Below are 24,834 nucleotides of genomic sequence, written 5' to 3'. Positions count from 1 at the left end.
TAGAGACGTGTGAAAAGGTGCAAAGGAATGCGTTTGTCATTATTTTCATTTAGTGGTGTAAAGCCAGGCTTATTTGTTTCCCATGCTGGAGAAAGTAGAGGACAGAGGAACGCTATAGGACATTCTATACAGAATCGTGTGACCTCGCTTAGCTTAGTTCAGCACACAGACACACACACACACAGACACACACACACAAACTGAGCATTTGGTGCCTCTCAAAGCCTCAGTGCAAAATGCGCAGTGGCATGCTAATGAGATAAGTATAAAAGATAAGAGACGGGCTTACTCATAAGTTGCTCCTCCCTCAGGGCCAACAGCAAGAAGGAGAAGAAGAAAAAGAAGAGGAAGAAGGAGAGAGAGAGAGAGAGAGAGAGAGAGAGAGAGTTCTAGTCAGAATGACCCCACTTAACTTCTTAACTAAGTGTTTAAGTGTAAAATAGAGACCAACCTCCTAACTGCACATCCTATAACACACACACACACATGTACAGTGCACAGACTACTCTACTCTAGCACCCACCATTATGAAAGTCTAATGTAGCAGTTGACAAGTCATCTATCAATGTTGCCTTCAGACTTATCCCTGTGTTCCTGTCTAAACTTCATCTATCATTATGAATTAAATGAATGAGGATAATCCCCAGGTTATTCCATCTGTTTTAAAACAAGGCCTTAATATGATTATGATTTGGATCCAGCCGCATCCACGGTATTAACAGTGACTAATGGCTCAAAATACTTTCCCTATGCGAGCGTGTAACATTTGCATTTTCTTTTAATTCATTTAGCAGATGCTATAATTTGCCGTGACTCATAAGTCTAAAGGCAGCTTGGGCACAGCAGAAAATATGGCTGAGGAACGAACACTCTGGTTCGCACACAGGAAATATGACCCGAGCAAAAACAAATCATTTGTCTGAGTGTCTAAAGAGAGTCTGGAGCTCGGTTGAGAAGATGAGCTGCTGTGCTGCCCAATTTAGGAGGAGTAGGTCAGGAGACCTGACCATTACATTAAGAGTTGTGCAGCAGTACAGAAGAACTTCACAAGCCCTTAACCTCCTAAACTTCAAGAAACTCTGGATGTTTACACACTTCCACTCTTCCTTCTTATAAGATTGTCTTAACTTTAATGGCTTTGAATTGTTTTTCATGTACTTATTGGATACAAGCTGAAGGTTTAAAAATGTCCATGAACATAGCAATTCCACCGTGAATTTATTTTTTTGTTCACATTTACACAATACATATAATGACTATATTTTAAATTACAGACAATTATCATGAAAACAAATTCTAAATGAAATAGTTTAGCTTGACAGTATTTTACAGTAATTTTATTCATTACAATAGTAATACATTCTTAAGTTAAAAGAAATAGGCTTGTACATGAATATGTATAACATTTAAAAAAATAAAAAATAAATTATCCATTGATTTTCTGTAGCAGTTATGCTACACAAGGTCATGGGGAACCTGGAGTCTATGCCAGGGAACTCAGGGCACAAGACGGGGGGAAATCCTGGACGGGGTGCCAATCCATTGCTGGTACAACTGTACACACACTCATTTACACACTTCGGACAATTTAGAGATGAAAGTCAGCCTACAATGCATGTTTTTGGATTTGGGGAGAAAACTGGAGTCCCTGGAGGGAACCCCTGTAGTAAAGTGGAGAGCATGCAAACTCTGTGGAGGCAGGAATCGAACCCCCAACCTTCATTTTTATTTTAGATTCTTTTCATTTTAGATTTTTCTTTGTATTTATTATATTTTATATACTAGTCTTACACTTTTATTTAAATTATTTCTTATATTTTAGATTTTAGTTTTACATTTTTATTTCCATTATAGGATTTTAATGCATACTGCAGTGATTTGATCAATACCTAAAATATGAACAGTCATGCACATGTTCTTGTTTTGTCTAAATATCCTCTGCCCAGTAGAATATTGGTTTCCACAAAGTAGCTTGTTTTTTTTTTCTTTCTGCTATGACTTTGTTGGGAATGATTCTTCTTCTGTCTGTCTAAGTAAATACATTCATTAACTCTGTCTAAAGGGGCGGCACAGTGGCACAGCGGCACTGTGGGTAGTACCGCCCCAGGATCCCCGGTTCAGTCCTGAGCTTTGGTTACGTCTGTGTAATATTCCATCCAGGGTGAATTCTGCCACTTTGCTCCCAGTGTTTCTGAGATTGGATCTGGATCCACCATGACTCCGTGTGGAATAAACAGGCAGTTACTGAAAACTGAAGACTGCCTAAAATAACTAGCTACAATAATATTGCATGTGCTTGTCTAGTTAGTATCACAGACAAATAGTAATGCATATCGTGTTGACTCATTTGAGAATAAAAAAAGCCACCAGGTTATGACTTGTGAGATAAAATATGTATGGTGCTTTTAGTTATTCCACAGGATCTGGCAGCAGTTGGTGGAGTCAAAACTGGGGTCATTCACCAACACTGTAAACTGGAAGTTTTCAGGAAGACAGATTGGAGAGTGGATGCAAGTGCTGGTCAATTTACCAGGAACAGCTCACAGAAATAAGAACGGTCACATGATCTGGATCAGAAAGGCAGGTTTGGTAACATGACGGATACAGACTGAACATATACTTCACAAAGAATAAAGTGACTAAATGGAGCTTAGCAGAACATGCTGATCAAACACAGGTGAACACAGAAAGATTGATGATGACTGGGAACAAGGAAGTGCAGGTGGCTGCTGGGAACGTAAGGCCACAGTGAGTCCGTGACATCTGCAGATGTGACAGAAGTGTACTTTATGCTACTATCTCCATCTTGATTCCTTGCCAAATTGGAGTTCATTTTCACACATTTATGCAAGTTTTATACAGTTAGTTCCAGTCCACTAATCTGACTGGACAAGCGCCATGCCAGGAGCGCTGATATTTAGTGTAACATTACTGGGACATTTCTCTGTTCCTTGATCAGTGTATTACTCCACTTGTCCGTGTTTGCTACATAAAATCCCAGTTCTAGCAAGTTTGTTACACTAAAACCTTTTACTACATTCACTACAAGGTGATTCTACTACAGTTGGAATGGGACACTATGCAGGTGGAAGCCATTTCCATCAACGAGGAGCAAAAACAAATAAAATATTTGTCCTTATTCCATTTGAAATGTCAATTACTTGATATTAATTTCTTGTTTAGGGAACTTTTTTTTATAAAAGCAATATTACTAGCAATTATGCCGCTGTGCTGAATATCAGCCCAGCTGTGATTACCGAATCATGCTGATATTCAGTACAACAGCACTCTTGCTGTTGGGGAAAAGCTCATAGGGAAGTCATTGAAGAAATGTAAATTAATACTGTAGAATTTCCAATTCTATGCATTTTTGGGGCTTCACATGAACATCCGGATCAAATATTGATATTTGCGTGCGCCACATGGTACACCGGCGTCAACATTCCATTTAAACAGAAATGTGTACAGTGTGTTTCATTAGGAAAGTTTTACTATATGGTCAATATGAATATTTGAAGCTAATGCCTTCATAAATATAAATGAATGCATGCACTAATCTTTAGCATATCATGAAATGATGAAGCCTTATATGAATACCTATTAATAATAGCAATAATTATTTCTTACGTTTTTTATTTTAATTCATTATGATGAAATATAATGAAACTACTCTGCAGTATTAATAAAGATTATTTCATGTATTAATTGTTTTCTTACCCTAAAACACTGGACTTTTACCAGGACAACTTCGGACAATCCACTGTTTCAAACTTTCAGTTGTTTGAGACAACACAATCGGAATCAAACGTCGAAACAGGGGATCATTTTAATACCTTTACTTGATTTTATAATGTATAATACATTATTTGACATTGTTTTCGAACTCATCCGGCATAATACGAATGACCTTTTATTACTACCGCAAGTCATGGTGTTAATTAACAATTAACAAGATGTTATTTAAATATTACCTTCGTTAATGGATTTTCATATTTAACTCAGACTGTTAATGTATTCGCTTCATTATTTTCTTCGGTGGGTATTAAATATTAATGCATGCTTATTCGTGGTCCTTATATTAGTGTTACTGATTCATGGAGACATTTAAGGGCCAATTTTCAGAATTTCAGATCTCCCTCCTGAAACTTTATACCTGTTTCTCTGTAGTTACTGAATAACGTGATTTATAATGACTAACCAAATATTAAGTTAGATCATGTACACTGAAAAAATGGACGATGTGTTCAGATTTAAGTTTCTCAGCAAAATGTGATTTTATTGCTTATACTGAACTTAATTTAAAGCAGGTGTTTAAACCATATGCCTGGGATGAATGATGTAGAGTGAGATGCATGCATGGAAATGCATCTGTTGCATGACACCAGTGTTATGGGTTGGATTCACAGCTCAGGTGCAAGTTTTTATCCTGATTTTATTCCAGGATTTGAAAATCCACGCATGATGAATGAACCAAAACTGTTCATGTTGCTCAATTTAAGCCACGAGCTTTTTTTCCCCGACGTAGGTAGCAAATGATAATTGATTGCCTGTAATTGATTATTTCTATTATCGCTGTCTCTTTATAATTATATGTCTTGCCCTGTATTTTCTGAGCTTGCACAACCCGGTCATTACAAAAATTATTATATTATACCGTGATTTATTTCACAATCGGCAGCTGTGCCAGATCCCAGTCCCAGGTCTGTGGATGTGATCTCATGCCGGACCTTTATAACACTACTGGCGTGTCAGGATGATCCCTACAATGTTGTTTAAGTTGACTGCAATATTATGCTGTTAGTTATTATAACTGAAATGATTAATCATCGCAATAGCAGTTTAGTGAAATTAAATATATCTATTGGCCTGTTCAGTATGGTTTTTCACGGCTTGAAGTCTTTAATAATGTGAAGCTGTTGCATGCCTTCTGAAGCTGAAGTGGAAAGAGGTAGCGCTTCATCTGAAGTGTGTCTTTAAAGCGTCTATTAAGGCAATGTGTGTTTCAATATGTGTCCAGGTGAAGACACGACTCTTTTCTGTCGCGTCTGTGTTTTTTTTCCCTCTCTCTCTGTCTCACTGACACTTCACTCAGTCTGAGCCAGCGATTCATTCAGACACACCGAGTGGCTCTGTGGATGTTGTGTAATTGTGAGTCTATATGTGTTTCATGTGAATGTGCAGCTGTGCATGTGTGTGTGTGTGTGTGTGTGTGTGTGTGTTGGCTAGCCGTTAATGATGAGCAGATGGTGGGAGCAAGCCGATGACCGGACGTACTCTCAGAGCACGTGGGGGACATCTGCTGCGTAGACACACACATGCATGACAGTCGTGGTCACTTTTCCAGCAATATCTGATTTCCCTCCTTGTCCTTCACCGTCATGTTACTGCACAGCATAACCCATCGCTCTCTCACTGCTATTAGTTTACCCCGTAAAATATACCATCACAGGAAACACTACAACAAATTTCATAATTTTAATAAATTATATTTCATCATGTCTGCAAAAAAATTAACTTGTCTCTACGGAGCATGTCTTTCCTGTCAGTATGCTCTAAAGCCATGTTTCTCAAACTAGAGTCCAGGGCACAGGGAAGAATAGCCAAGCTGTCTGTGTTTTGATTCTTTATTATTGCTTAATGATGTTGTATGTTTGGAGATCATGATCAACTATTAAAGACAGTATTAATTTTGTATAGATGCAAGCATAATTGCCCACTTGAATAGATGCTTCAATTCAGTTCAATCCATTAAAAAAAAAAATCAGCACAACATAACTGCTTTGGGTTATCTGGGTGGCAAGTGTTGAAATACAAAACAATAATTACTCTGTCAAATAAACATGACTTATGAATAGTTGCATTATGTTCATTTAATAAATCTGCTGCGTTCATGAAGAGGTCCATGGATGTTGTTTATGGTGGTTGGGTGAGGTTAAAGAAAGATTTTCTATTAGGTACATTCCAAAATAAATATTCCTGAATGGAATAAAATTTCCAATCAATAGAAATACCAAATAAGCAAAAAATATATCAGAATAATATTCCTGGATGCTGAGAAAGAACCAAAACTGAAAAGTGACATATTTCAGCACTGTTATGATATACAATATACATTTCAGCCTTCTTCTTAAGAGTTTTTCTCAAACATGCTTTCAGTGGTTACATCATGTAATCAATATACACATCAATGTGTAACTATATTATCATCCGCACCACTTCCTTCTTTCATCCACACCGGTGTTAACACTGATAACACTGATATCAATGGAAATGTGATTAAAACAATGGATGTTATTTATCACTCTTTTTCTAACGTTGTATGCAAATGTTTTCTCAGGTCACACTAAACCAAAAAATCCTGTCATATTTAGATAGAAGCACTGTATCACTGATTATCTTCATACTCCCGTGTTTATGTTGATTAAGAGTCAATCAGCTAATGTACAAAGCATGTTTACAGCACAGCTGATTTGCACTTAAGAGAAAAAAGGCAAAGCTCACAGAGGGTTGTCCATCCATCCATTTTCTGCACCAGTTATCCTACGCATTGTCACAGGGATCCTTGAGCCTATCCCAAGAGACTTGGCACAAGGCAAGGTCACAACCCACGACAAGGCACAATCACACACAATTTAGAAATGCCAATCAGCCTACAGAGCATGTCTTTGGAATGGGGGAGGAAATCCCTAAAGCATGAGAAGAATATACAAATTCCAAGCATCCAAACCAGAGGTGGTAATTAATCCCCCAACTGCAAAGGTGCGAGGCAAATGACCTAAACCACCCCCTCACAGGCTGCTGCAAATGACAAAATGGCATCTAAATCATAAAAGAGTATGAAATATCACAAACTCATGACTACAGGTTACCAGCCCCGGTCCTGGAGATACCACATTTGAGTGTTTTTCCTTCTCTTACACACCCAATTCTCCCTTTGAAGCTCTAGCACTGCTCAGTTAGACCCACCACCTTTCGGGGTACTAGAAAGACATGCATGAAAGTCCTTTCTTCTCAGTTCTGGCACATAGGAGAGTAGAATGAACTTTCTCTAGCTGTCTAAAAACTGTGTCACTGTGTCTTTAAATGACAGTTAAATGTCTACCTCTTCAGTACTTAAGATTTTGCTGTTATTTAAAAAATATATATATAATAAATAAAATAATAGTCCTCTAAGTCTCAGAACAAGTGGACTAATATGAGGGTGGGTGACAGACACTTTAGAGCACTTCTGAATATCACTTTGTATAAGGGCATCTAACGAATACCATAAAATGTAAATGGAATACGTATTGAAATACTAAAATACGCAGGGCAGGTTAGTAGTCCAGGACCAGGATTACGAATCCGTGGTGTAAATGTTTCTGCAAAGCAGTTTATTTCGTAGTTTGTTCAGGCAACAATACAGATGTGTGATACAGAAAACCAATTAAACTAGCAAAATGAACACATTTTGCTGTAATAATATGATGTATATAAGCAGACTGGAGGAATATGCTCTGTTTTTTTAAAGCAGTGTGGAACTGCAGTATTGTTTACAATGCAATCAGCTTATAGTTCCACATGCCATCAACACAAACCAGCGGGGCGTTCAGCTTCCTTTGATTTATGTGTCAATACAGTGAAAGTCTTTTCGTCACAAACTCCGGCTTGTTAGGAAGCTTGGGGCAGAGCGCAGGGTCAGGCATCATACAGTGCCCCTTGAGCAGAAAAGGTTGAGCCCTTAAGCAAGGTCCTTAACCCTATCTGTCTTTCTCGTCACACTGTCAAGTATTCTCTGTGGTATAGTGTGTGGTTTGTTTGGGAATGTCACGCTCATTGAAGTGAACACCCGGAGCCTGAGTACGAGGGCGAGTCCTGGAGGACACAGTGAGCATGAGTGGACAGGGACTGACCCTAAACTAACAAAAGTCCTGAGCGAACACAACCTCACCATAGAGACCTGACTAGCAAACAAAAGTGTAGTGTAAACAGAACAGCTCCCTAATTATACACAAATTAGGCAAACATTTCCCGCCACCCATTAAAAAAAGACTGATGAAACAAAGCAACAACAAACTGAGAAATCTCAGCAAGCTTGTGAAGTCCATTCTCGACCAAAGAGTGGCCCGTGGACCAGGACCACTATCTGCACAATAACATCAACACTTTAAAAAATGCCTCTTCCTACTGATTGTTATCATTGCATGTAACTTTGTGTGTGAGTGTGTTTTTATAGGCATGTCTGTAATTACGCTTTGGCAATGGAACGCCTTTCCACCATGCCAAGAAAGCCATTTGAATCTGACTGTGATTTGCAGCCGCTAGGTGGAGACACGATGGGCTGAGTGACGGTGGAGCAGAGGAGCAGGCGGAGCGGCAGCGGCATGAGCACAAGCGCAGAGAACACAGACACACACGCACACACACAAGCGCGCGCGCGCACACACACGCACAGAGCACCAAGCGGATCACGCTGTCGCTTCATGCCGCCTACACTGCATCTGCTGGACCAAACCGTATAACCATCTATCACAGCAAACGGGGAGAAAATTACCGAAATTGCACCATGTACCGTAAGGGAGGAGTGGTGCTGACGCTCGTCGCTGCTTTGCAGGTAAATTAATTGCAATGTCCGCATGCGTCTTGTGCTCGCGCTGGTGTGATGTGATGCCCGGTCTTCGATGCTGTAGCAGCCCGGTCGTGTTTGTGTGTTTGCATGTACTTGTTTCGCCTGAAGTGGATGCGAAACCTTTTGAGGGTTGAGTGTGCAGACAGGGCGCTGCTCTTTTGCTCGTGCGTCGCTGTAGCGGATTTCTCCCGTGCAAGAAGAGATGAGACTATGGCGCATGCAGTTATGCTAAACATATGGGGCAAAGCTATTAATACCCGAGCTACCAAGAATGCGGGATGGTGATTTACAGTTTGCCTGCTTAGTGTAGTAGTTCATTCATCTCCTTGACCGTGTTGTGTGTGTTGGTGTTAACACTCCCGGAGTAATGCCGGCTGTGGTGGCTCGCGCTGACGGCTCTGATCGTGTTAAACGTCCCGTGCTGAACGAGGAGAGAAGCGTCCGGGTTTCCTGCTGGACGTGAAAGTTTTTTTTTTTGTTCGAGAAAGCACTCGGTTACTGTTGTGCTTATTCTGAACAATGACACTATGAAGGTTTCAATAAGCATGTAATGAAGAGCTCGTTGAAGTCGCCGCAGGGCGTTAATGTCGTTCCCTGAATGGGCTCCATGCTGAGAGCTGCTCAGTCTTGCAAATGAGATTTCTCTGTTGGGTATTGAATTTGTTATTTAGTTCTTCAGTGTCCGGATATTCAGGATAAACCGAATGTGGCTATGTGCATAATACAAAAGAGTAGTCTAGCTATCCATCAGTGCCCAAGCATCCTGTACAGAGATGCAGAAAATGAACACTGGACTGAGCACGAGCACCATCCTGAAGCGATATTTCTGAGTGATTATTTTTAGACTCTGCAAGAAAAATTTGTGCGCGATTAGAAAATGCTCGTTACTTCTTTAGGACAAAATTGAAGAAAAAGCATCCTCAAGCATCCTTCTCTTTGCTCCTTTGGGGATCCCTTAAAGGCTCTTTGAGGGGTTTCCCTTCAGAAAATGTTCCAGGCACAACCCCTTTTAGAAAGCTAGAAGTGTTAACTGTCCAGAGAATCCGCTCAGAACCCTCTTCCACCCTCAAAGTGTTAATAATTATATCCGGTCAGTGGTTAAACAGTATACAGACGGTGATATATTGTATTGTGCCTGACTTCTCTAATGTAAATGTGTATATTTAAAGACTTCATGCATGTTTTAATTGTAGGGTGGGGGTCTGTGACCCACCATGCGTCCCTGGCTCCAGGTTGGGACTCCGGAGGTCACGTTTAAAAAGGTCTTAGTTAAGGAAAGATGCGAATAAAGGTGTATGCGCCTCGCCTCGCCTCTGCTCTCTTGTGTCTCTCCTCTCCCGCTTCCTCCTTTTGTGTCTCCTAGTGTCAGCAGCATGTTGGTCATTCCTGTCCATCTGTATGGATATTTGATACGGACCGACAGCATGGTGCTGTGAAGATGCTGACATCCGTGATTACCTTCAGATTCCTATCTATCGATTCACGGGTGCCGAGTACACATCACAGAACAAAAGTCTCACAATCTGACCACCAGCACGTTTCTATGGAAATTTGCGTAAAGTGTCTTATCAGGCATTGTCTGTGAAAGCGAGTAACAGGTCACTCAAGCCCCCTTTGAGGTAACAAGTAATTAACATGTTTGGCGAATCAGCCGTCTCATTAACAAACAAGGCAGCCGTCTCCTTTCCTCCTCTGATCTCCCTCCAAAACAAAGAGGCCAGTTCACAGTGGACATCAGGAACCAAATACTGCTTGCCTTTGATCTTTAAATTCACCCTTCGAGAGCCAGAATAGACGTTTACGCACACAGGGGTACTGAGGAGATGTCGTACAGCATCTGAACTAGATCTTGCAGTGTGGCTTTAGTAGTTGATGATGTTGTGGAAAGTGAAGAGAAGCTTCGGATGTTAGTCGTGGCGTTGAGCGCTTCTTTGTCGTGCACTAGGCGTGTGCCGTTATGAATTGTTCTTCTGGTAATTGCCTAACCTTTTATCGCAGTTTATAACAATGCCACAATGTTGTATTTAAAAGGAAAGGGTACACATTTACCAGAACCTGGCTGATCTGGCTGCAATTATATTGACAAAGAGACTCAGCGGGCATTTATCACACACAAAGGCTACCCAAAATGCTGTCTACCTAGGCAGCCTAATCCATGCTGCTTAGCAGCAGTCGTGACTGTACTTTAATTAAAAAAAAAAAAAAAAAACAATACTTGATGATGTGGTATATCATAACAGATAATGACACGTACCAGTTATGTGCAATGCATACAGGAATTAGAAGAGCTTGAGTGTGTGCGCGGCAAGTGTGCCTCCAGACCTGGCTTGTAAAGCCGGACCATGTGTTGGACAGTCAGCCCCGCTTGGCAACGTCTCGCCCTCATGACCTCATCAGTCTAATTACACCCCACTCCAAAACAACAGATGCTTCAGTGCCATTGGGGGGTAAGGAAAGAGCAGTGGAGGTGGGGGAGGAAAAGACAGAGAGAGAGAGAGAGAGAGAGAGAGAGAGGAAAAGAGAAGAGAGAGCATGGCAAGCCCTAGGGGAATACGACACTCATGAGATACACTGAATAATTTAGCAGACAGAAGAGAAGAAGGTTATTAATGTTTTTTCACCTGGAGCCACTAAATCAATTGATCGATGCCCAGTGGTACTACACTGAGAAATATACCCATAATGCCAAGAGGTCATCATGAGCAGAACCGCTTTACTGAGTGGCGCTTTGCTGTGATGTAGGTCAATTCATCCGCATTTTCTTTTATACAGTGAGACTGACCATCGATCAGTGGAAATCATCAGAGCGTTACACTGGGGCTGACGAAATCTTCAAATATTAATCATTTCATAATAGTTTGATTTTTAAAAATGCTAGACTCCACATCCGAATGTTTAAAACCACACGTTATACTGCTGACAGGTTACATGTAATACACATGTTGATATGCAGTTCACAGATTTATGTCCAAGTGAACGCTTGTTGTTTCACGTAACGCTTGTTGTTTCCCGTTTCACGTATTTAAAACACACATTTTCTGTGATATCAGTATTTAACAATTTCCAGCAAGCACTTGAGTGGTTCATTTATTCAGCTCATATATATATACATATATATATATATATACACATATATAAGAGGAAACTTGGGGAGCGTACGAGATGTAAAATCAAGCTAAATAAAATAAAAAAATAAAAAACAATAACATTTTATGAGTATATGAATAAACCAGAATAAATAAAATGATACTGCCTCCTTGGAGTTTTTTCTGCAGCACAATTTGGCGTCTGGGTAAATATATTTTGATATATACGCAGAGTTCAATGCTACTCTGCTAATGATCACTTTTGCCTCTGGTGGGTTCTTGTCATATTGTTCTCTCTAGTGTTCATTAAGTATAGTTCCTGACTGCTAAGCAGAGTGGTTTGGTTGTTTTGGCAGGTGGTTTTGCAGGCTGCGGGGGACATGCCATGCCAGCCTGGCTTCACCCAGCGAGAGTACAGCGTCGTGGTCAATGACGTCGTTACAGAGGGACAGGCTCTGCTTAAAGGTGAGTGAGGAAGTCGTTTGTAATCTTTGAGTTGAATTCTTGCCGCATTTGCTGCTTGATGTCACAGATGGTCGAGGCAAGTGTGGCGGATTGCAGCAGAATTCTTTCTCTCTCTATCTTTCTTTCTGCCTCTCCACAATCGGCTGATGAGAAAATAGCGTGTGTTTGTGTGTCAGAGTCGGGTGGGGGTGGGCGCCTGGGTTGTGTGCCTGTGTTTGTGTTTATGTGAAGGCAGAGAAAGGGGGAGGTTGTGTTTAACCAGTGGGGTGTTTATAGGCTCGCGCACACACGTGTGTTTTTTGTGTGTGAAGTAAGAGTGACGATTTTACTTTGGAAGGAATGCGAATTTGTTATGAGCGTGAAACATTTGTGGTTTAATATCAAATCGCTCGGTTTGCACACACGGCTGAAACATCCACTGATCAATAGCATTGATTACGCACCCATCCGTGGAGGCCGTCGATAGCACGAAGCCCTCTCCACCCCCCCGTGCTTGTATGGTCATTTAATCATAGTTCAAAGATCCGCAGGAGCTGACTTCAGCAGGGAGGAAATGCGAATGTGGAGATTTTGCACTTAGGAATTACCCACGATGCCTTTTGTTCAGGGCTTTGATATGAAGGAGGACGCTGTTTCGCAGCTAACAAAAAGACAAAAAGCATTCCTGGTGTAAAAATCATCCGTATCCTTCTGCTTTTGGATTGTTGTTCGTGCTTGTCATCAATTAAGATGTCTGGTGTTGATAAAGATCAGAAGGCATCATGGGGACGGTCCTTAAAAGAAGTTAAAAAATAAAGATAACTAGCGCTAACGAGGAAAAAACATGCCTGGAGATAACAAAACATTAAAACAGATAAGAATCAGATAAAAATCTTCTCTGAAGGGTTTCATTTAAATGAATCTTTGAATGTTTGTAGATTTTAGTTTCCTGTGTGCCATTAATTAAGCTATTACTCTGGTAGGTTGACTAGCTAGGTGGCTAATTCATGATTTCACACACTGCTTTTTTTTCTACCTAGCAAAATCTTTGCCACCTTTAAGGCTAAGATAAGTTTCTGACTATGAGATGATGGCGTTTACCTATCAATTAAATGTTTGTTCGTTTTTTGAATGGGAGAAACTCGCTAGCTAAGCTAATCCTGAGGTAAAACGCAAGTATTAAAAACATTTCTCTCCTCAAATCCTCCATCGATTAATTCACAATCCTCTCTGAAAATGTTACAACCGCATGACTGTTAAGGTGACATTTGTTCACAGTGTGTTATTAACTGAAAGTCTGTGCTTTCACCTCTCGTTTAGAGCTCACATTAGAGTTGCACTTTCCTTTGATAATTCTAGATAAACCTCCATGAACAGCAGATTTCTATTCCCTTCCACGTTACTTCTAATGCTGTAGTTTTTTGAGATACAAAGACATATTTGCGAGCTGTTGTCCTGTTACTGTTCATCTGTGGGAATGTGCGGCTCCCACACACACACACACACACACACACACACACACACACACACACACACACACACACACTGACCAAAAGCAATTAAAACAAAAGAAACAACCATGGCTTTAGATTTCACATAGGGAGTCTACATTTCACAGCCTGGGGGGTAGTTTCCAGTACTCATTTTACATGTGTGTGTGTGTGTGTGTGTGTGTGTGTGTGTGTGTGTCCAGTAAAACTGCCCTAAGTTATACACTTCCAAAGAAAGGCCAACTGATATCTGTGTTGACTCACAGATTTGCTTCCTGTGTTCTTTCAAGTTGAAAGATGGAGCACCATGACATTCTCACACACACACACACACACACACACACAAAGCCTGTCCTTTACTGCAATCTCATCCCTTGTCTCTGGACTTCTCTGTTCTCCACAGTTAATACCTTTACTTGCTGTATCTTTTGCTAATGCAAGCGTGAAAACCTCATCCTTTCCATTCATCTGTCTCTTTCTCGGCCAGCATGCGTGCCTCAGGGGGTTTGACCCCGTACGTGGATTAGTGGGAGTCTCTTGTCTAACATGAGGAGGATGTTTTGTTTCAGTAACACTCATTCATCACCTCCTTTTTAAAGCAAATGACTCAGGGATGAATACTTTCTCCGCTCCCTCCTGTCTGTCCTTTCCAGTAATCTAGTGTGAGGCGTCTCACTGCCTGACCTCACTGATCCACACTGATAAAATGCGCCTAGGAAGCAGCACAACACTGTGAGATACGATACAGGCACAGGAACTTCCTATGAATCTCTTGTTTCATCCTTATTCATCCTGTATTTATTATTTATTCACGGTCAAGAACTTTTTAATAACATTTTCCCAATACACCGGTGAATGGAAATGGATTGGACATGTTGAGTCAGTATAAACAAATGAATTATTCTAGTGATGCAAGACTGATAGAAAATGAGTCAGGACATTGTTGGCTTTCAGGGCGAGAACCTTTTTTTACCTCTGTTGGGATAACCTCACACTGGATTTTAGTGGTTGAAGATAACAACTTAAAATTTGAGCTGCTTATGGACAAGCACTTGGGGCATATCAGAGAGCAGAAACGGGTTTGATATCACTATGTACTTTGAAGATATGAACATTTCTGTGAAATAACTTACAGTTTTGGGTTTTCTTAGAACATTTCTATAGCCCCTAGATAGGCTAGATAAAAATGGAACACTTATGAAAAACTAAAAGTTCTAAAATCCCTTTCATATGACCTGACAAAGAAATCCAATACTGAACAATAACACAACAAAACTCAGTAAAAATAGTCCAGTAACCAGCCAATAACTTTGTCATTGTAATTACAAGTCATCGAAATCACAATTACGTTTTCATTTTGTTTGTATTTACCGCTTTCTTACACCCAAATACCCTTTTACAAACGTTATATCATGACAATTGTATCTTCAACTACCATTGCACACCTCTGTAATGATTTTTCCCCCACATTTCTCATCTTTCAAAGAAATAGAGTCTGTGAATGATGCCACAATTTTAACCTCTCTGTTTGTCATTTGCTTTGATATTCTTTCTCTTCTTTTTCCTTCATGTCTTCAGCACCGAATACAAACAACGGATTTGCTTGTAACTTTTCCGTCTCTCTCTCTTTCTTTTTTTTTTTGCTTCGAGAGATAACACAGAAGGAACTCGCTTTGGCTTGTTAGAGGAGAGAGCGTGATCACAAGGAGATGTAGAGCTTGTGAGGTGATTACTGCACTGATCAGAACCCACAAACCCAGACAAATATACACACAGAGAACTGCTCCAGACATGTATGTTTGATCATTCCTGATGAAAGGACCTGAGAGAACCTCAAGCTTCAAGGTTTTTTTTATGTGTTGCATGCAAAACTTAGACAAACCGAAGTGAATCTTGAATAGATTGAGACAGAAAGAGACAGAGAGTGAGAGAGAGAGAGAGAGAGAGAGATGGATAAAGAAACAGAAGGCCATTTTTGGCTTGGAACATGTGGACTTTCTTGCTGTAAGTTTGTCCAATCAGAGAGCAGCAGTGAGGTCATCAGTATGCGGGTCAGTGCTTTTCTATGGGCTGACTGAACTGGAATTAAAAGAAGAACAGACAGTGTGTGTGTGTGTCTGTGTGTGTGTCTATGTGTGTGTGAGTGAAAAGGGGTATTTTGGGAACTTGCTTTTGTGCGGTCTGTTTTTTAAATGGTAATATGAACTCTTAAGTCCGGCCCCTAATTAACAGGTTTTGACCGAATGAATAAACGGCCAATTGTGCTTGAAGTTCACATTGTAGATTGTGATTTATTTCTTTTCGGTATAGTTGCTTTATTTAGTCACTTTAACACTTTATGGGATAAAAAAACCTTAACCAGATTAAATGATTAAATGATTAAATGATTATTCAACCACAACTGAAACTATTCAGATGTAATAAGTGTTAGAAAGTTGAACTTATTGCAGTGATTATGATGTATTTCGAAAGCTGACGGCATCCTTTTATACCTAGTAATAAGAAGCTGTACAAGAACTAGCTGAAAAGTTAGCTATTTGTGATTGACGAAAAGTCTAATCGAGGCATCTGTGAGAAGGTAAATCCCTCTGCTTTAAAATGTATTACAGTAATTGACATAATATGATGTTTTTTTGGATTGACGGATTATTAGTTAAGGTAAGTCCCTAGCTATGTAAGCTAGCCAAACTTTAGTTAGTTATGTTAGCTTGCTAGTATCCGTTAGCCATGTACATTTAGAATTCGAAGATCTGGGTTGTTCATTTAAAAGAATAAAAACAAGGAAGTGTCAAATTCAAGGCCCACAGCCCAGATACAACCCTCTGACTTGTTTTGTTTGACTCTCGCAAACTTGATATTGGAAATATCCCCATAGGAGCGACTGCTCAACAATTTCCACACTACACCCGGTAACATCTAGAATTCACTCCAGCCCTTTTCTCACATGCCACTGCACAGCGTATGTGGGCTCGCACCTCCTAAGACTGAAATGCAGGTTTAAAATCAACAGCTATCTGCTTCATCTGATGCAAGTCAGACTCACATCTATAACACATGGAGCCGTGGGGGGGACCAAGAAAAGAGATAAGAGGCTGTGTGTTTCTCTTAAATCTCTGTATTAACAGTTATACATTTTTGGAAGTCAACTGGTATATTTACTATAAATTTTGATTTATCTGAGAATTAGAGCAATCAATCATATGATCCAGATGTTGCCTTAGTTTGTGTGTGTGTGTGTGTGTGTGTGTGTGCCTGAGTAGAGCTACTGTGTGTGGTTAAAAAAGCATGCACATTGTTCATACATCAGATCACTGGTGGCTCTATCTGAACAGAGCAGGCAGACGAGCTCATGCACTCATCCCCTTAATTACTGAATTATTGAATCGCAGCAGTCATGAATAATTAAGAATTTTGTAGAAAGCAGGCCTGTATTAAACTAGGAGAAAGAAGCTGAAACAACAAAGCGGTAAGCGAACAACCTTTACTCTGGCGCCTACACTCTGAATCTCAGAGACAAAATAAAAATAAAATGAAAAAGATCTCTCTCTGAGTAAAATTAGAATTTTAACATTTTCAATCAGATGTTGGAAATCCAGTGTAATTCTCCTAAACTAGTTAAAACAAATGAGAAATCTGTTTAGGTAATCATTTAGAGGTTTCTCCTCTTATTTACTGTATGATGCTTTTTTAAAAAATTTATTTTATGAATAAACTTTATTTTTCCTTCTTTTCCACATTCAGTTCAATTCTATTTTATTTGTTTAGCGCTTTTAACAATGAACATTGTCTCAAAGCAGCTTTACAGAACATGAGAAACAAAGAAACATAGTGTAAAAAGTCCTAGATGTTAGACAAAATCATCCCCAGTGAGGAAGCCTGTGGCGACATTCCCAGATTTTAACTCTTACCAGCTCCAGATCTGTGACTCTCATGACGTCATGCTCTTCCTGTTGGTTTTATTTCTTCATATTCACAGAATCACTATTCAGAGTAGTTCTAAGATGAATACATATTAATAAGTTGTGACTTGGAGAGGTTAAATATTTGAAAAATGAATGAATTTTTACATTTTTGTTGGGAGGGGAAAAGAAATGCAGCTCCGACTGGAAGAGGCTGATCCGGATCAGTCTAATTACGCGTGTGTAAGACACAATACGAACACTGTTTAGTCTCAGACAATTAGATTTCTAGTAGCTGAACATTTTCACAATAACACACCCACCAAAACGAGGGCACTTGCTTAATGAAGCGCTCATTTAGAGTCCCGAGACTGGACAATGAAGCTGTTAAATCCAGAGATTTATGGATTTGATGCATTAAGCGCGTTCACACAGAATGTGGAATTTTACTGTTTGCTTTCCATTTAGACAGAAAATATTCCAATATTATCTACCTCAGCTTCAAAAAAAGTGCAAATGTGATGTTGGAAGTTGTCAATAGAGAAAGCATTTCAACTCAGTCCCTAAACAGGTTGCATTTATAAACCATTTGCTTCCGTTTTCATTCATCTTTTTCTCTCTCATGCACACACACACACACACACTCATACACACGTACACACAAACATGTACACAGATCGACGTATCGATCGATGCTTCCAGGGTCTTTGTTTTGGTAGATCGATGTAAGGTAATGAAGTCCGTGTGTCAGAGAGAGACAGGAGAGGGAACCGATGAAATATATAAATAAATATAGATATACAGGAGAATCTGCAGTATTTTTAAAAGCTTCAGCTTGAACAGGTATCGACAGGTACATCGCGATAACGATGCAAGAAAACTATCAAAAGCAAAAAAATAAAAATAAATCAGGAATTAGAGATGACGTAAATCGGCCACGTCTAGTAATTGATCAGCTTATTGAGGAACGTAAAAGGTTAATCAAAGCCATAATGTACTTTGAGCTGAGATGGTGGGAAACAACAGGAAACTATGATTAAATATTGATATTGATACTACTGATGTCTAGTATGTCATTCCATGATTGTGTTTTGTACGAATGCCTTATTCCACCGGTTGTATATTCAGAAAATGAAAATCTATAATTCGTACAGAATTTTATTGTCTAAGAACACACTTAAGTTCAGTTCCTGGTTTCCGTCGGTTTTGAAGATTTGTAGGAACTGAAGGTAAAGCCTGACAGTGATTCCTCTCCGCTTCCACATTTCTCCCATCGGCAAGGAAGTATTTGTGAACTGTCAAAGCTAAGGCACCTTGAACAGCCCAAAAATAATCGTCTCTCCCCTCCCCCACACCCCACCCAAAAAAAATCCTTATTCTCACCTTAACTGTCTTATGTGGGCGTCACATTTTATTCAGATGTCACGGTCGTGTCAGTCACAGCGCACGGCCCTGTCTGACCCAGGCTAAGTGATGTGTGGATGTGTGGATGTGTCACGAGTCCCGGTCTCAGCGCTGTTTGAGTTGATCTGCAGCAGACAGTGCCGCAGGGTAGCTCAGATTTGAACACAGGAAGTAGAACATGCGTGCAGAGGTGCAGCAGGTCTGAGCCCTGCCTAAGCTCTCCTTTCGTCTGTGAGCTCCAGCTGCTTCTCATCCTGCGCTGATGGTGCGACAGCGTTATATTTGGGGAAAGTATGTCGTTGGATGTGGTTGGCTTTAGCTACAGGATATGTTTTTCTTTTTTTCGATAAGTGCTTTGCTCAAGATCAAACGGCGAAGCCGTGTTTGCACTTAGTACTGAATTATATTAGACTTGAACAAAGCCGTGAGAGCTGGCACTTATGGATGCTTTTAGACGCACGGCTGCTGAGGTTCTGGCATTTCTACAGAGGAGACGGGGAGACTGACCCAGTAATGCAGCATACAAACAAAAGTGTCTCTCTCTCTCCTTCTCTCTCTTTATCCTCCCTCCCTTCATAAGCCTCTTTTGAGTGTTAAAAGATTATTACAGGATGCCCTGTTGTCATGGATTCTGTTCTTTCAAGCTTATTGTTAGAGGTCACACTCATTTCTTCTCTTATTTTTTGCTGTGTGTTTCTGAGAGTACATGAAGTTTTTCTTTAAACTGTATTTCTGAAGGTTGTATAATTAAGTTTGTCTCTTGATTTTCCCTTCTTTGCCACATTAACTGATTAAACTGTCAGGACCTGTTAGCAGGCCCAGATCTCTGACTCTCATAACCACATGCTTTTTATGTTGTATATATATTAAGGTTTTTAAACTTAAGAGGTCTTCATTATACAGCTGTATAGATTTGTATAAGAAAGTGCCTTGCTTGGCAAAATAAAATATTGTAATAGGTAATACACTGCATGGAGCAGGAGGCGTAGAGGTTAGTATGCTTGCCTCATACATCAGGGGTTGATGGTTCTTGTGTTATCCGCATGGTTTGGGGTTTCCTCTGGGCACTCTGGTCTCCTCTCCCAGGCCCAAGACATGCATCATAGGCTGATCGGCATCCATAAATAGTCCATAATGTGTTGGCATCCTGTCTTGTACCCTGAGTCCGCCAGGATTCCCTGTGACCCTGGTTGTATACGTGCTACAGAAACAAACAGGACGGATGAATGGAATACACTGCAGCTTTTCAGCATGTGTAATAGCATTAGTGGTTAAATGTTTGACTTTTACATTTTCTGACTGTAAGTGGCTGATCTTGGATCAGTCTAAGTACGCATGTGTGAGAGTGAATACGAACACCGTTTAGTCTCAGACAATTTGATTTATCGTAGCTGGGCATTGTTACAACACCGGGTCCACCAAACAAGTGCACTTTCTTAATGAAGCGCTCATTTAGAGTCCTGAGAGTGGACAATGAAGTTGTTAAATCCAAAGATTTATGCATTTGATTAAACTTTTTTTTTTTTTTCTTATTTAATTACCAACAGTAGGTACATTAGTATACATTAAATGTACATTAAAATAAAACTCTAAAAACTCTTGACTGGCAGGGTATAATACATATATTATGGATATAATACTTCATTGAGTATCCTGGCGCTGGCTCTTCATACAGCGCTCCTAATAACCTTGTCTTGAATTGAGCACAGGAGAGCGTTTGACAGAGAAAGACACAGTGAAAGTTGGACAGTTATACAGCACCTTGGGTAAATATATCTGCACCGCTTGCACTTTTGAAATAACACACCCCCTCACAAGGCCACCCCTTAAATTCATTTGTATGTGATTGCCCTGGTTTCCAGAGTATGATGGATCACTGCTTAGTGTGCTGGACTGTGCTGGATGTACCATAGCTATCTGAGAGATAGAGAGAGAGAGAGAGAGAGAGAGAGAGAAAGAGAGATGGGTGTGGTAGGTTGGCTTATTAAACCAAGGAGCATTTAATGGCTGTTGAGCAGCCATAAACAAATATTATGAAGTAATTTCAACCATAATTAATGTAGTAATAGCATTTAATTACAGGAAACTCATACGCATGCTTTGTGTGTATGGTTGTGTTCTTATCATCGCCTTAAACTACAAAGAGGGTTATCTTATCTGTCTGTCTCTCTCTCTCTCTCTCTCTCTCTCTCTCTCTCTCTCTCACTCTCTCTCTGTTCTGGCTGAATGAAGGCATTTTTTTGTGTTTGCTCTCACTGGTACTGAACACGGTGACCGTTGGAAAAGAGAGCCCGCGGTCAGAAAGCAAGCTCTCGTGCATAACACACACACTCACACGGCTGTCTGCAGAACTCAGGCACCCAGAGGTCAGACTTGTGGTTTTGTGTGTGTGGGTGTGTGTGTGTGTGTGTGTGTGTAAGAATGCGGGGGTGGGTTGCAACAGCAGAGCCTGGTATCAATCACTGCAGTTGATGGGATTGTGTGTGTGTGGGGGGGGTAACTATGGAGACAGATAAAGCAGAGCGTCCGAGACAGCCTGAGAGGGTTAGTGCAGGGGAGGTGAACTCTGAGTCCCGAGTCCACATGCAATGCCAGGAATTCAGTGAGGGAGCGAAGAGAAGAGAAAAGGTAAAGAGAGGACAGAGGAGCGTAACGGCTGGAGGAGAGGAGCGAGGAGTGGGTATTGTGTGTGTAAAACGTGTGTGCAGTCTGCTATGTTTGTGGCTTATTTTAAGCTCTACCAAATCTCTGAGTGCCCTTTTGTGAAGGCTGTACACTTGCAGCTGTGTGTGTGTGTGTGTGTCTGTGTGTGTGTGTGTCTGTGTGTGTGTGTGTCTGTGTGTGTGTGTGTCTGTGTGTGTGTTTGTGTGAGGGATTTAGGTTGCTCTCCAGGAGCTCTTTGCCGTCTTTGTATTAGTGTTTATGTTGAACTCTTGAGATGTGTGTATCACTGAAGCAGACCTAAAGTGCACAGTGCTCTTGGTATCTCCCCCAGCAGACACAACACACCACCTTCCCTAACCTTAATCTGAGGCTTAAGTCTGGTTTATGTTCGCTTCAGAACAGGCCAACGAGGCATTCAGAAGGCAGTAACGGCATTTAAAAGAGGAGGGAAAATTCACTAGATGAAACATTCACTCCATGGAATGCGCCCCATCGCAATTTTCAGCCAGTAGTCATGAAGAAGGCTGGAAATTGGCAAGAGATTCGATTCCCCTCGCTACGATAAGATGATCGTGTTTAAGGAGATTTCGTCCGAGACGTAGCGCCGTGCGCTTAATGTAACTACGTTTCAATTCAGTTCGTTTTTTTTTTTTTATTTGTGTAGAGCCTTTAACAATAGACTTTGTCACAAAGCAGCTTTAGAGAAATCCGGATGTAGATGTAGATCTCTAATGAGGAAGCCAGAGGCGGCACAGGCAGAGGGAAGAGCCTTGAAACAAGAGGAGGAAATCTTTATATGAGCCATATGAGCCATCGTCTTATTAGTCACATGGGGTTGTGTGATTATAAATCATTACAGTATGCACATGTAGAAGAGTAAAAACAAAGAGAGTTCATGTTGAGAATAGTGTGAATAAGAGTCCTGGGATGAGCATTATGATCACAGCTGCAGTTCTCAGAAGTCTAGTGCCGATTATTCACGGAAGTAAAGGATGTAAATTCTCATCCATCCATCCATTTTTTTCTACTGCTCATCCTACACAGGGGTGCAGGGAACCTGGAGTCTGTCGCAGTAGACTCAGAGTGTAACGTGTGGCAACCCATCACAGGGCGCAATCACACATACACTCATTCTATGGTCATCCATCGCACCTCCAGGGTTAGGGGTTTGATTCCCGAGCTTCATAGAGTTTGCATGTTCTCCCCGGGTCTCAGGGGGGTTCCTCTGGGTTCCTCACAGTCCAAAGGGAACCTCTAAATAGGCTGAGTGTGTGAATGTCCTGGCTGTCCCCTGCCTTGTGCCTGGGATAGTCCCCAGGTTCCCTGTGACCCTGTGTAGGAAAAGTGATTATACAGTTCACTGTTTTGAGGAGAAAAACATACATTTCCATTTGGCAGGCAGACACTCTTATCCAGAGCAACTTACAATTTATCTCATTTTATACAACTGAGGGTTAAGGGCCTTGCTCAGGGGCCCAGCAGTGGTAGCTTGGAGGACCTGGGATTTGAACTGACAACCTTCCCAGTAGTAGTCCAACACCTTAATCACATCCCCACATGACACATACATGACAGCTAGCTGGCTAGTGTTCCTGACAAAAGACAAACATAGTAGCATGCGTGTGTTTTTCCACGTTGTAGCTCGAATTCATTTCGTAAATGACGTCATTCTGTCTTTCCTGCTTCCCATGGAGAGTCAAATGCAGCACTGAGCTGATTTCTAGAACGGAAACTTCTGGAAAAAGCACTAAACCTGCCGAATGCTTCGAGAATCACAGTTAGCATTAAAAGTAACTGATCAGTAAAAAAAAAACTATAGAAATTGTAATAGTACTGATCACACTGATGAGTAGATGTCATTGTGTAAGTTAGTTTTGGATTGAACACTGTGTTATGAACATAAACGCCACCATGGTGGTTGGTTTAATAGAAAGAGCTAATGGTCCAGATAAGCAAGAGTAGTTTAGCTCGCACTGTGTGACAATTATCCTGCTAAAATACCTCCTGGGCTGGAGAAACTTAAAGCTCAGATGACCTCAGTCTAGTGTTATGTAGCCCTGCTGTGCTAGATGTAAGTGCAATAACCCTCTCTCTCTCTCTCTTTCTCTCTCCTCTCTCTCTCCTCTCTCTCTCTCTCTCTCTCTCTCTCTCACACACACACACATGGATACACACAATTTTTTATAGAGGTGCTGTAATGAAGATGCTTTCTCTGGTGTTTAATGAGAGCAGGCGATAGCTTGTGCAGAAGTTAGCGGGTGCAGGAGGTGATAATTCGAGTGAGTCATGTGACTGCTGCTGTTAGAGAGCTAAAAACAGCCGGTAGCACGATAGGATACATACACACATACACACACACACACACAAACACTAGAATACACAGAGGTGACGTCATGTTATTGGGCCTCACTCTTGCTTTTCTCTTTTCTGTCCTCCTCTCCTTCTCTCTGATATGTCGTCTTTTGTGTCTGCTCTTTGAAGTACTTTACTGGTGTATACTTTCACACTCCTCTATAGCTGAAAGCAAACCTGCCGCCTTCTTCTTTGTTGTCCGATCCCATAACTCATCCTCCTCCCTCCTTTCCTCACGCTCTGCCTCTCTCTCTCTCTCTCTCTCTCCCAACACCCTCAGCTCTATCACACATCATACAGTACCTTCCTCAGCTCATATAGCCCAGTCTCACCTTAACATTTAGGTAAATGGATTTGGTATTAACCGTTTTGTTTGTCTTAGTAAGCAGAAAGAATGTTTTTTTGTGTGTGTCAGCAGTGAGGTCAGGGGTTGTGCTTCCTTTGAGCCAGATTTATTGGGTCCATATTGATGTCCTTGGGCGTTGCTGATCGATTTGACACAGCTGACTTTTGCGTTGGGGGAAGTGCAGTATTTGTGTGTGTGTGTGTGTGTGTGTGTGAATGGAGAGGCCCAGTCAGGGTTGCCAACTCTGCGTCACAAAAAAAGGATTTTAAAATCCCCCTCTCTAAAACTCCTTGAAAGTGTTTACAGAGTAACGTCATAAGACTTTTAAACAAAACAGATTTTCTTTCTGTATCATTTCATTTATATATATATATATATATATATATATTTAACACATGAGAGATGTTTTACTCTTATCATTTACCCTAGTTACTGTACCTTAATTCTACTGATACATCGGCTAATGTACTTTAAAGCACCGAAAGCAGTGTAATAATCTACACATTGACTCCATTTTCGTAAACAATTTGACTTAAACTAA

General features: G+C 40.7%; 1 protein-coding gene across 1 annotated transcript in view; it reads left to right on the top strand.

Moving 5' to 3' along the window:
* The first annotated feature begins 8,368 nt into the window (after positions 1–8,368).
* cdh2 (cadherin 2, type 1, N-cadherin (neuronal)) overlaps positions 8,369–24,834 on the top strand; it is a 46,219-nt gene continuing 29,753 nt past the window's right edge. Inside the window, exons 1-2 of the mRNA XM_058379295.1 lie at positions 8,369–8,593; positions 12,051–12,159. Of these exons, the coding sequence (XP_058235278.1) occupies positions 8,546–8,593; positions 12,051–12,159 (157 nt within the window). The 5' untranslated portion in view covers positions 8,369–8,545. The remainder of the gene's footprint in view (positions 8,594–12,050; positions 12,160–24,834) is intronic.

This window comes from Hemibagrus wyckioides, linkage group LG25, assembly GCF_019097595.1.
Source record: "Hemibagrus wyckioides isolate EC202008001 linkage group LG25, SWU_Hwy_1.0, whole genome shotgun sequence".
Taxonomy (NCBI): domain Eukaryota; kingdom Metazoa; phylum Chordata; class Actinopteri; order Siluriformes; family Bagridae; genus Hemibagrus; species Hemibagrus wyckioides.
This window is presented reverse-complemented; position numbering and strand designations above follow the sequence as displayed.